This window comes from Nycticebus coucang, chromosome 23 (assembly GCF_027406575.1).
Source record: "Nycticebus coucang isolate mNycCou1 chromosome 23, mNycCou1.pri, whole genome shotgun sequence".
Taxonomy (NCBI): Eukaryota; Metazoa; Chordata; class Mammalia; order Primates; family Lorisidae; genus Nycticebus; species Nycticebus coucang.
The window spans coordinates 4423093-4436388 of record NC_069802.1 but is presented as its reverse complement, the minus strand read 5'-3'; the positions used below and the strand labels follow the sequence as shown (position 1 = coordinate 4436388).

General features: G+C 43.2%; 1 protein-coding gene across 7 annotated transcripts in view; it reads left to right on the top strand.

Annotated features, from left to right (window-relative positions):
- The window catches only part of DCUN1D4 (defective in cullin neddylation 1 domain containing 4), a 76277-nt gene extending 63240 nt beyond the window's left edge, over positions 1-13037 (top strand). For 5 of the 7 annotated variants that reach the window (XM_053577677.1, XM_053577680.1, XM_053577678.1 and 2 more), the window contains 3 exons: positions 6664-6768; positions 8790-8892; positions 9792-13037. In XM_053577677.1, the coding sequence (XP_053433652.1) occupies positions 6664-6768; positions 8790-8892; positions 9792-9847 (264 nt within the window). In that variant the 3' untranslated portion in view covers positions 9848-13037. Of the gene's footprint in view, positions 1-4583; positions 4671-6663; positions 6769-8789; positions 8893-9791 lie in introns of those variants that run through there. The other 2 variants (XR_008377192.1, XM_053577679.1) reach the window with 2 other exon arrangements.
- The last annotated feature ends 259 nt before the right edge of the window (positions 13038-13296 follow it).

Here is a 13296-nt window from a genome sequence, read left to right as displayed (position 1 = left end):
GGAATGATTTTGCCCCACAAGGAGAGCAAAGTCCTCTTTGAGGATTTTACACAGTGCCCTGTATATTATGAGAACTTGCCATGCTGACCGGGGGGATGCAAACCATTCCAGCTGTGACGTGCTCCAGGACTGTATGTGCTGATTGGCGGGCTCCTTCTCTTGACTCAGATAGCTTCCTCTCACATACATGCAGACAAGTGCTCAAAGACGGGAGACTATTCTGCAGACCTCCAGATCTCTCTGTACAACCCCACTAACATTTTGGCCCACCATTTATAGTTACATTTGTTCCCTCAAACTTTGTCTTCCTCAACTCTGCAAAATTGCTGGGCTCAGTTTGCATTCCCTTTTCTATGCTGTGGGGATGCAGGTGGTACCACAGGGTGAGCTGCTACCACCGGGGCTCACCTTAGTTGCTGTTTTGCAGGCTCAGGGTCCTCTGCTGCCTATTTTCAGTGAAAGCTAGCGTTCCATACCTTTTGTGCAGTTTAAGACTAAAACAGAATTCAGACCTTCTTTTTTGGCCCACAATCTTTCTTTTTTTCTAATAGAAAAATGACTCCCGGAGGGTAACATAGTAAACCTTTAAAAAATTATACTCTCAATGAAATTTAAACTTTCTGATAAATTTTAAAATCCTAAATATTATATTGCAAGTATCAATGGTGGATAATACAGTAAGCATTCTGAATTATACTTTAACAGACCAGGAAAGAAACTATAGCATCATACCAAAAAATTATACCATGTCCCTCCAACAACACAGCAGCCCCGGGACATGATTGCCTCTTTCCTCACCTTCCAACCTTGTAGTCAGTGAAATACGAGTTGGCTATAAAGGTGTGTGATTTTTCTCCTAATGTTTCTTTGACTTGAACTTATTCATAGGTTTATGGATGTCACAGTATTGTGAGACTTGAGAGCTGAGAGGAAACTGGAAGGTGCGTGGGGCGGTCCTGTCAGGGTGCAGGCGCGTGAGGGTGGGAGCACGCTGCTGTCTTCTCTTCTCTCTTCTCTGACTACAGAGAAGACGTTTTATTTATATGTTTGTGGTAGGTGTTGCTCTAATAGCCTGGTCTTCTGTTTCTATCATGTTCGCAGTCATTTCGGAATCTCTCTGTATTGATTTTTCTCTTGGGAATGGATCAGGTGTCCACTTCTCTGCACGCCAGAGCCCCTGCCTTCCCTGACGCACAGCTGCCGGCATCCTGTGGGATCTTGTCAGAGGAAGATGGTGGGATAGAAATTCAGAGGCGGAAAGGATCACTTTTCTCATACAATTGGAATTTTGTTTCAGTATTTTTATGTGTAGGGCTTTCCCCCTCTCAATGTAAATTTATTATACAGTATAAACAAATATAGGTGTATGGATTCTTTTAAATCAAACAGCCATTTTTTCCTCCTTGATTCCTTTTTTTAAAAAAGCCCTAAATGAAAACAAGAGATTGGATGAGGACATTGAGATAAAAGACTACCTGTAGCCTTCTTTGATGTGAGGAAAGTTAGTAAGCACAGTCAGTCCATTTGGTTTTTCCCATTCTGTGTGGGCAGGGGCCTTGCCCTTCACAGGACAGGGGGTGTGGGTTTGAGGGAGCCCTGACCGGCAGCACCCCAAGGGCAGAGACCGTGGTTTTGCAGCCCTGGGAGGTTTTCCAGGCTCTCAGTCCTGCCTTGGTGCACAAAGGGACAGACTTTGAGAGAGAAGTTTAAGAGGAGCCCTGGTAGAGTAATGGAGGTGAACCAGATGGAATCAGGAAGGAAGTGAGGTTAGGAGAGGCTGCTAAGTGAGGGGAACAGGTGACAGGTGAGAGTGAGCAGGAGAAAGTGGGGCGTTCTCAGTGCGGGTAGAGGGGGCTGGCTTTTTCACTTCTTGAAATAAAACCTTAAAGAAATTGAATGGAGGTTCTTGGGGAGACAGCAGACCCTCGTGGGAATCCCTTTTACTGGGATGTAATCCGTAACTGGTTACTTTGTTGTAAGACTCCCTGATTAGTCCCTCTATGAGCTGCTCACTTTCCCAGCAGTAGATGCCAACTGCTTTTATTTACTGTTTCTGAGGACATGTTCCAGGGAAGTGGTCGCACAAATTAAAACTAACGCATCTCCTTCATGAGACAACAGCTCAACTAGAAATGATTGTGGATGTCAGTCACAGAATTTGCAAAAAATGTGCTGGACTTGTGTCGAACAAACTCTTTATCAGAAAATTCCTCGTGAGATTTAACCTAAATCTCTTGCGGTCGTTGCACTCACTTCCTCTCGCCGATGCACACGTCCAGCTTCCCTCTCCACACAGTTCCCAACACCCACATGTGCACACACGCACACACCCTCACGCCCTCTGCCCTTCCCTCATATCTCACCGTCATGGTCAGAAAGCAGGGCCTGAGTGAGGGCAGGAGCAGGAACAGTATGTCTGATGTGGTCATCTAAGCTCAGGCCCACCACCCTGAGGATCTTGTTAGGCGTTTTTGATTTCTCTTTCCAAGACACAGTCTAGTGACCCAGCTAGAGTGCAGTCATGTCACCGCTCACTGCAACTTCCGACTACTGGGCTGGAGGGCTCCTCCTGCCTCCGCCTCCCACAGTGCTAGGATTACGGCACCTGGCCTAATCTCGTTAGTTTTGCCTTTAGGATTCCAGATGTGCTCAGCAGTTTGTAAGCTCTTGGCTTGTATGTTTCCTAACAGAGGCAGCATGGAACACAGTGAAGACCTCAGGCCTGCAGTCCTTCCTAGTTCTAGTCCCAGCTCTGCATTCACTATCACTGGACTCCCTGTGCCTCATTGTCTTTATTTTACACTGGAGAGTGTAATAGTACCTATCGTAGTAGTGCTCTTGTATTAGATGAGTTTAAGTATAAGGCACTTAGAATGATTTGTAGCTTGGAGTAAGTTCCCAATAGCTGTTACCCATAGAAGGGACGTATTCGCTGAGTTCTTCTTCAGTGGCATCACTTAGGGTGTCTGCAAATGTCAAGTTTCGAATAATGACTTATTTTCTGAGAATAGTGCTTGCAGTAATAGAATTTGATTGTACCAAACAAAATAATAAGGAAAGGTTGTGCCCACTGGCAGATTTTTTTCTTTTTGTTTTAAAGGAAGTGTCAAGAATTGAGCTTAACTAACTGCCTTGCAAATACTGCTGTCCCTGGAGGTGGAGTAGTGCAGTAAAAAGCTAACGTGGTGTAATTTCACTTTTATAAACTGAGCCACAGCATGGCAGCTTTGAGCTCTTCAGAGTCCCCTGCTTTTGCCTTTTGTTAACTTGGGTAGCTGTGTCGAGGACGGCATTTTCTGTTTGCTGTGATCCTTGTGGTCTCAGTCAGAGGTCTGCACTTTCATGTTTGGAATTGTGATTGTTTACTTGTTCCTTGACTCCAACTAGGCTCTCTTGAAAATCTTGTGCATTTATTTTTCCCATTGGAGATTTAATAATTGAAAGTTCCTCTTTTCACATAAAGTCTCAAGCTATTAAAATTTGGTGAAAGTGGCCTCTGATATAGCAGATTTGGAAACCTAGTTGCTTAAAGATTCATTATGTATTTACAGTTAACTCTTTATTTTGTTTCAGTTATTGTTTAAGTCATTTGTGCCACCTAAGGGAAAAAGTGCTGAATCAACACAACATCTTACGGAAGGACCTATATCAAAACAGTTATTATATAAACAAAAGAATTATTCTTTTTCCTATTAGAACTCCAAGTCAAACCTTACTAAGATTTTATTGCTTTTTAGAATATTCAGAGTAGGGTTCTTTGGTTTTGCAGCGTTACTATTGAATGTCCGATACCATTCTGTAATTGCTGGTTTTAATCTGTATGTGAGAAGGCGACAAGGCAGAGAATAGTTAGATGTGGGGGGGAGTTGGCACATCTTTGGTATGTAGAACCTGTTTACTTCCTGTCGTTATTTCAAAAATGACACAAAAATTACTTTTAATTTATCTTAGGAAATGAAAGTGTATGAATACATACGTGCACATTCTGGGTCAGGAGGTGGGTGGACAGAAAAGTCTTCATGTCTTTTCCTTTGACTTCGATGCTCCTTCTGGGGATGCTGGCTGGCTCTTGGCGGGCTGTCTCAAGGTGCGTTCTGCTCAGATTCTGACCTTGGGAAGCAGAAATCTATTGGTCTGCCCCTGCTCCTTGGGACCACATGGGCAGAGCATCACAGGATTGGTGTGGACATTATACTATTTTAATTTCTTAGCAAGAGCTTTTGGATGTCTTTACTGTACTCCTTGAATTTGTTAAGGTGATTTTTTTTTTCTTTTTTTGATGCCCATAATGTTGATGCCTGATAGCATCCTGGGAGAATCATTTCACTTTTCACTGGGAACCCCTTTGCAGAGAAGGCCATGAGGACCATTGTTGTCAGAGAACCCCTGGAGCGCCTCCAGTTTGCTGTGTAGTAGGGTGTCTGCTGTGGGGTCTCTTGGCCGTGTTGTTCCCGGGAATTCTGTGTTTCCAGTCATGGTCATTGGCACTTAGCTGCACATCCACCCAGGCAATGTTGGTTATCAGTGAGACGCCGCTGTTCAGACTGTGAGTGCATCCATAATATCTTTCTCTTGTTTGCTAGGCAGAAGATGGTGTTAGTGATGGCGAGCTGCCGCCTGGCACCCTTGCAGAGCAGGAGTGAGTGAGTGCTGTTCAGCTTCCCGGCCCTGTGAGTCTGATGCCTCCTCCGTGTTCTGGCATCTCTGCCAAACATACGCATTGAAACCCTTCATGACCATCAGTTTGTCAGATGATGCTATTGTTGCAAAGAGTCTGTCCAGGTCCTTCGTATCTTTTTTCTTTTTTGTCACCTTAGTGTCTGTCCATTGTGATGGGGGTGTAGGCCCTGCAGGTGGCGGAGGAAGGCACATACATGTCACAGCAAGATGGAGATTTGGGGTTAGGCATGATCACCAACTTTGCAAAGGGAAAACTCTCCCGAGCGCCGGTCTCGTCAGGCCGGTGTGGCGTCAGCTCCTGTTCAGCGGATGGACTTTGGCCTAGTCCTGTGGTGCCACATGTGTTTCTCAGCAATTTACTCGTTTTTCTTGTGGGTTGCTTCATAGTACGGTATGCTGTTGCCATCTGCCACACCCTCGTCACAGGGTAAAAGGAAGTTTTTCATTCGCTCTTGTAGCACAGACGTGTAAACCCTCGAAACTCAACCAGCCAATAGTTTTGGGTGGCAGAAGGCAGCAGTCTCTCGGGGCCTCTGCTCCTGTCCTGCTCTCCGTTGGGAGTGAGAACTGCAGCCCTGAGCAGGACCGTCTGCACGGCCGCAGCACAGGCCGAGCATGCTGTGGAAGGAGCCCCCACCTGTTTGTATAGAACTGTAGAATTGGGGCGCCCTGGCCATCAGCAGACTTAAGTCGTACACCTTCTTGCAGAGAAGGAGAAGGGGGGCATGGAGCCATCTGATCTGGTCCCTTAGCCACCAGCGCCTGTGCTTCCCCCCTGAGACCGAGCCCTGTGGCACGTCTCCTTCCAGCAGCTGCTCTCTGTATCTGCACCTGCCCAGGTCACAACTGTGGAGTGAGGCCCTCACGCTTGCTGAATATTGTTTAAAACCCAAATCACTGTCATGGCTAGAAATTCTTTGTGTACTAAGAGCACCTCACTGTTACGAGTCCCCTTGTGGCAACAATTTAGTTCAGCAGGAGGTGTGTGTGACTCCATACGTGGCTGACAGTGGTGGTCACAGCATCATCTCTTCATGTGAACGTTTAAATGCCACTCCATTGGCATAGCCAGGCACTTTCCTGTCTTTGTAGAGAAGTACCTTTGCACATTTCCACTGTAGTTAAGATACCACCTAGACGCTAGTGTGGGATGTGTAAGGAACACTTACTGTCCCAGGCCCTCCATTCCTTTCCATAGAAACTGCCCACTTGTAGTTCTGGAATGGAAACATGAGAAAGGTGGGAATGAGAAGTCCGGGTCTCCGACTGCAGTGCTTGTGGGATGAGCTCACTGTGCCCCTACGAGGTTTATGTGCGCTCTCTTTTCTGGTTGCCTTATGAAATGTTGTCTTTCATTTGGTTACTAGTTAGGAGCTTTCTGCTAGGAGATTCGCATCTCAGAAACCCAAGGTAAGAAGGACTGTACGGATAGACCCCGTTTTCCCCGCAGTGGGCACATGCCTGTATCCTCTGATTTGGAGAGAATCTCCAGAGCCCCAGCACTTGTTGTGAGCTGAGCTTAATTCCAGCATCTCTAGGCACAAGAAACAATTCATCAATGAAGTCACCTTATTGGAAAAATCATTTTTGTTAAGGAAACCTGATTTCTAAGTATGGGAATTAAACCCTTTCAACATTATTTAGTTAAGCTATAAGCTTTAGGGTCAATGATGATTTTGATAATTATCAAAAATGTCAAGCCAGTAATCAAGTTATATAGACTTATCCCGTGAAATGATTGTGGATTTGCATTAGGGTGATCATTCAAGTGACATGAATCTTTCTCACAGTGAATTTATATAATACTGAAATGCTCAAGCTTCTGTTGTGTTTGACCTCCCCCAGTCTCAATTCAGGGTTTTTACAGTGTGTGATAAATGAGCTGTTTACTAATTTCTTGTCAAAGTAAAATACCACATTTGGATTACTGGAATTTACTATTTGGGGGCACCTGGCTCATCCTTGTTTTTGTTTGTTAAACAGGAAAAGGACCAGCGCAGCCTAGACATGAACACTGCCAAGTGCATGTTGGGACTGTTATTAGGAAAAATCTGGCCCCTTTTTCCAGTTTTTCACCAATTCTTAGAGGTACCAAATTGTTGTTTAATGAAATGTGTTTGCTTGCTTAGAACTACCAAATACACTTTATTTAATCATTGTATGTAATTTCTTGTTTGTTGCACTTTTCTGCCTGTAGGAACTGCCGTGACACAGTTGCTGTCAGTCAGTTCACTGTTGTGTTGCACGTTCCACATTCCAAATGCATCAGACAGCCACCGCCCTGCCCTTCCCTCGCCTTCCTTGTCCCCATGTTAAAGCTTCACTTTTGTTTAGATGTCCTGCTCTGAATAGAAAAACAAGAATTACTTTCTTTGGACTTTACATGAATTCCCACCTTTATTAAGCAAAGGTTAAAAAACAGCCATCTGCCTTCTTACTAAAATTCATTTGTAATCTGTTCTTACTGCCTCTTAACCTCGGAGTAACTTGAGGGCCTTAGATCAGTCGAGGTGTTAGACAAGGTGACCGTATCCCCTTCAGTTTAAATGGTTCTCAGATCTATATCAGAGACAGTCCTGCACTTCCATCCTTCAGTGCTGGCTGTTGCTTTAAGTGTTGATGTACAGAAATTTTGAGCTACTGGCTCTTAGGAGCTGGTCATGTTGAGATGTCCTCCTGCCTGGCCTGGAAGGTCTGGAATGTGAAGTTGAGTTTCTTTGGTTGTCATGTATGCGTCCTCCTGTCCTCCTGCCCCAAGCCCTTTTAAAAAAATGTCCTTTTCCTTGCAAGGATAAGGATGTTGGGTCTCTGAGGAAATCCTGGACCTCACCCTGACTCCAACTTCACTTACAGCTTTATGTAACGGTCCAGACAAATTTAACTGATTCCTTGAGGACTGCTATTAAAAATTGCTTTTAATGTTACTGACTGAGGCTCCTCAAGAAAGTTACAAAAACTAGTTTTAGCATAAGTGTTTATTTATCTGGTAATCCAAATCTACCTAGATTCTGATTGCTCTGACACACATCAGATAAGTTAGCGCTATTTGGAAGAGAAACGGAAATAATTTGCTGTTGTCAGAGAACTTAGGAGGATTTGCACCTGACTGTAGAGAGTTTTCATGCTTCAAAGTGTCTTGGCTGGGAGGAAATTTGACTTTGCACAATCCCAGGCACATCATCAAGAGTTTCAGCCTGATCTTTGCTTTTCGTGGCTTAGAAAGTTAAACTCCGTAGTCTGTTTTGTTTCCACTCTTTTATTAGTTTGCATTTTTCTTTTAAAAGGAGATAGTAATCCTTTCATTTTGACTTTTCTTGTGTTTGCATCCTCAAAACCATTGGCTCAACTCTTTGCTTTTTATGTACTTGTGTTTTACTATGTTCCTGATTTTAGTGGTAAGGATTGAAAAATTGTTGATTCTGGGTTTTATCTTTAAATCTTTATACAAGGATGCTGTGTTTTCAAATATCCATATGGCATAGTTCTTGTCTAAGAGAAGTAGAAACACTACGTCACAGCTGTTTGTCATTTATCATTTCTTTTATGATTGGATTCAAGTTTTGAATTATTAGAGCAGTTTTCTTCAGTGACAAGAGCATCTAGGTTTGAGCCTACCTGCAGCACTTAGAGGCTTAGGGAGTGACCACCTGCTGGGTGTGAGCTGACAGCTTGGCCGTGGGCAGTCCTGAGGGTGTCGGGGGTTATTAACGGGAGCGCCTCCTTAGCACTTACTTTGTGCCAAGCACTGAATGAAGTACTATATATAACTTACGTAAATTACCTCTTTTAATCCTTACAACATCCCTATGAAGTAGGTGTTATCCCCATTTTATATAATAGGGCTTTTGCAGTCTAGAAGCTTCACTTCTGGGAATGTAAAATCATGTTTCTTTGATGTGCTTGCCATCTAGTGTTGAGTTGTGATGAAAATCGTCATTTCAAATTCTGTTCTTGTTCTCCCTCACTTTCCTCTGGACCGTGCTCAGCACAGCTCAGATGGAAGTGTTAGCCTGGCGTGAACTGTGTTTAGTTGACTCCCGCAGCAATTGAAACCATCCCATGTGTTCATTTTAAGTGTCAGTAATGTGTATTACTTTTCCCTCCATCAGCAATCAAAATATAAAGTTATTAATAAAGACCAGTGGTGCAATGTCCTAGAGTTTAGCAGAACAATTAACCTTGACCTCAGCAACTACGACGAAGATGGAGCGTGTAAGTACTGGCGCTGCTCTCCCCCTTCCGCAGTTGTCCCTACGTCACTCCCCCATCTACCCGCGTGTGTCCGTACGTCACTCCCCCATCTACCCGCGTACGTCCCTACGTCACTCCCCCATCTACCTGCGTGTGTCCGTACGTCACTCCCCTATTCCCTATCCGCGTACGTCCCTACGTCACTCCCCCATCTACCCGCGTACGTCCCTACGTCACTCCCCCATCCGCGTGTGTCCGTACGTCACTCCCCCATCTACCCGCGTGTATCCGTACATCACTCCCCCATCTACCTGCGTACGTCCCTACGTCACTCCCCCATCCGCCTGTGTCCGTATGTCACTCCATCTACCCGCGTGTGTCCCCATCTACCTGCGTGTGTCCGTACGTCACTCCCCTATTCCCTATCCGCGTGTATCCGTACGTCACTCCCCCATCTACCCGCGTACGTCCCTACGTCACTCCCCCATCCGCGTGTGTCCGTACGTCACTCCCCCATCTACCCGCGTGTATCCGTACATCACTCCCCCATCTACCTGCGTACGTCCCTACGTCACTCCCCCATCCGCGTGTGTCCGTATGTCACTCCATCTACCCGCGTGTGTCCGTATGTCACTCCCCCATCTACCTGCGTGTGTCCGTACGTCACTCCCCTATTCCCTATCCACGTGTGTCCGTACGTCACTCAACCCATCCGCGTGTGTCCGTACGTCACTCCCCCATCTACCTGCATGTGTCCGTACGTCACTCCCCCATCTACCCGCGTGTGTCCCTACGTCACTCCCCCATCCACCGGCATACATCCCTACGTCACTCCCCCATCCGTGTATGTCCCTGTGTCCGTATGTGTCCTCCCTGGGAAAAGCCTCAGACCCACGTGTTTTCTTTCTCCCTCTCTCCAGGGCCAGTTTTGTTGGACGAGTTTGTGGAGTGGTATAAAGACAAACAGATGTCCTAGGACTGTGTGCACAGCAGCAAGAGAGTCACTGTTCCCACAGTTGTGTCGCCATTAGCCATAAATTGCTGTTCGTATCCAAGCGCATGCTGCTTTTCTTGCACTGTCTCCCCTCGCAGGGACGCTGTGGTGTTTGCTGTTGACCGGGCCAGCTCTGCTCGCCACGTGGCGTCGTTCTCTTGGAAGACTGCTTTGCAGTTTGTATTTACACTACAGATTGGTGAATTTGCCAACGTCCTCACTGTGATTACGTGTATATTGCTGTTTAAATTTTGTATATGTGTATAAAAAGAAAAAGCTTCACCTAGAGATTATTTCTGCAAAAATGTATTGTAAAAATAATTTTGTGGCATCTTTCTAGTCCCTTTTTTCAAATCAACCATTCATTGTATATTTGGTCTCAAATGTAGCATTTCAGCAAACAAGACAAAACAACCCTTGCTATGAGCTGACATTGCCAGAATTAACTTTAATGTTTGAGGCCAACTTTTTGGAAGGAGGTGGGAGTCTTAACTTTTCTGAGGCATATGCCAAATATACTTTGCTTTACTTAACAATATTAGCATTTTTTAAATGATGGAAGTTAGAATTATTTGAAGACGTAGACATGTAACATGCTGCAAATCATTTCCACCATGCAAAGTATAGTTTTTTGTTTTTTAATGTTTATAGTAGCTTGAATATAGGTACAAATGAGCAAATTCAAATTGCACCTTTTTGAAAAATGGAGTTTAAAGTATTGTGTTCTTTAATGGTTTTTCTTTTCCTTTTTCCCCTTTTGCATTCTTCCAGCCAGTGTCTGGTGTGTGGGTGCCCTCCGTGCCACTTAGTGTAAAATGGGGTTTGCCTCCTGCGTGGAAAACCTCGTGGTCCGCTGGCAGTCTAGTCTCTACCTGTGGAGCACTTTGAGTTGTGGCTTGAATTTTTAGTTCAGCTTTTATGGTATCTAATCTACTTTTTTTGGAAAAGAACCATACTGTAAGTGAGAGGTGTTCTCTGTTTTCCCGGTTTTGCTTCCCTTGTTTGTTTCTTTCATGCTAGGCTTTTCCTGGCAACATGTCCATTGCAGGCAGTGGACACGAAACCACCAGCATTGAGATGACCCAGAACATGGTAAGACCTATCCTGAAGGGGCCACTTGTCATTACCTGAGTCATTTGTACAGAAGGGGGATAGCCATTATTTATGTGGATGAGGAAACAAGTAAACAGGATGGTATTTTTTGGTTTGTATTTTATGTCTTTTTTTGTTTTTTGTTTTTTTTTGGCCTTGCCTTTCTTGAGGAAATGTAGATAAAGCATGTTTTCACCCCCAGCTACCTGGTGCTATTAAGTGACAATAATTGTGTTCCTGAAGTTCTGTGAAAACACAACAGTCTAATGTTGACCAAGTAAAAAGCTAATGGTGCATTTGAATAAGTGAGTGCTGTAGTTGTCGGCAAGATCCATGATTGAGCATGTGATGCTTGGAAGAAGTTTGAATTATTTGGAAATCTGGCCAAAAAGTCTTTTAGATGACATGTGAACCTTTAAATGGCATTAAATGAGTAAAGCACACAGACAATGCTTCTCTTGACCACTGTTTTACAGTTTCTTTGCAAACAGTGTTCAGATTTTCATAGTATTTTTTTCCCTAACTAAACCACCAAAGACAGAAATTTTGTATGTATATACAGTGCGTGTGCATATACAAAATCATGATATGGTAGAATGCAGCTCCTTTCTTTTTCTACCAAATGGAAAGATTTGGTTTGCTGTGAAATAAACCAGAAGTTTCAAAAACTCTGTAGTGATTAAGAATTCTTAACCATTCTTTGTTCGTAGACTCACTTTTAACCTTATAAATTAATACCAGTTTGCATAAATTAGTATCTGAGAAGAATAGAAAGTGTTGATGGCTTGATGGCAAGCAACAGCTAGTAAGACCCACGTGCTGGATGCCTGTGTATTGCAGTGGTGATTGGCCATAGGCTGGTTTGGATCTGTGGAGGATTGATTCATTTTCAAAGGTACCCCCCATTAAAGTTAAACAATTAGACTGTAAAGGCAGTGGTTTTATATTTGATCAACTGTCATTTTATGTAAAGCAAATGTAAATCATACATAAAATTATTTTAAATGTTAGAATCTAGAAAATTTTCAAACACTTGGCACAGTGCCTGTTACAAGGGGGAGATACTGTGTTTCATCCACAATGAACATGTTGAGGATGGGAGAAATACTCAAGTAAAAACTACTTCATGGAATTCCAAAGGGATGATCTTGCGTATTTAGAAAACTCAAAATAATCCTTAAACTGCTTTGAAAAATAAACCTCTGTAACTACTGATAGCAGATTGTTTGCCCTTGGTTTTCTTGATTTTATGTAGTTATTTATAAGGGGACAAAAAAGGGTTGGACAGGGTAATAAAATACGTTTTCTTAAAAATTTCCCTAAGTTACTGGCTAATGTTAAGTAAATTAGGGATGCCTTCCCCGGTTTTTCTTTATTACCTAAGTCTATACCCCTTCTCTCTATTGTGTTTTGAACTCCACATGACAATACCCTGTCATAATTGAATACAAGTTATAGATGTTTACTGCTGCAGTAGGTCAGAAAGTTCATTATTTGATTTGCCACAAGCGTCCACTGTTATATTACATGCACCTCTTTTGAAGCATGAACTCTGAATTACGTTTGTATAAATCTGACTAGACAGAGCTCTAGGTTCTGGCTTAACAACAGATTTGTTTTGCCTCTCAGTCTCTATTTTCACAGTGCTTTTGAAGTTTCTACAGAAAGCTTTAAAAGTTAGTTTGTGCTCTTGGTTTTATTCTTACAACTGCTGAAATACCTCTGTAAGCCTTATCCTTTATTCTTTCATATGTTGTATAATAAATGTATAGAATTCATTGACCAACTAAAACGTTGGGTGTCTGTAAATGAGACCAAAATGTGAGTTGCTTTTTTTCATAAAATAATTTCTATGGGGGGTTACTATTACTGACCAGCAGCTAACCTGTGACTGTGAATGCTTCGTGTCGTCAGTATTTGCATCACATCCATACAAGTGTGCAAGTCCTGTGACTCCCAGCGTAACTGACATACTGTTATGCCACCTAACTCGAGTACAGCAAACTGGTTTTAGGTTTTAATGGAATTGATGTAAAATGATATCCCATAAATAAAAAAGTATTTGTGTTTGGTTTCAGAACTGATTTGTAAAATTCTTTCTTCTCTGACTTTCTCATTGTTTTCCCAACTTTTTCTATTAAAAATTTTCAGAGCTATCGGGAAAGAAACCGTAAGAATTAATGCAACGAATGCCCTTTCACCTACCGCTTTGAGTTTTCAGTTGCTCACATTCTGTCACTTCTGCCCTGCTGTGGGGGTGACTCTCTAGATAGGATTTTTTCCTAAATGATTTGAGAATAAATTAGATTATGACACTTCACACTTAGTATCTGAGAATG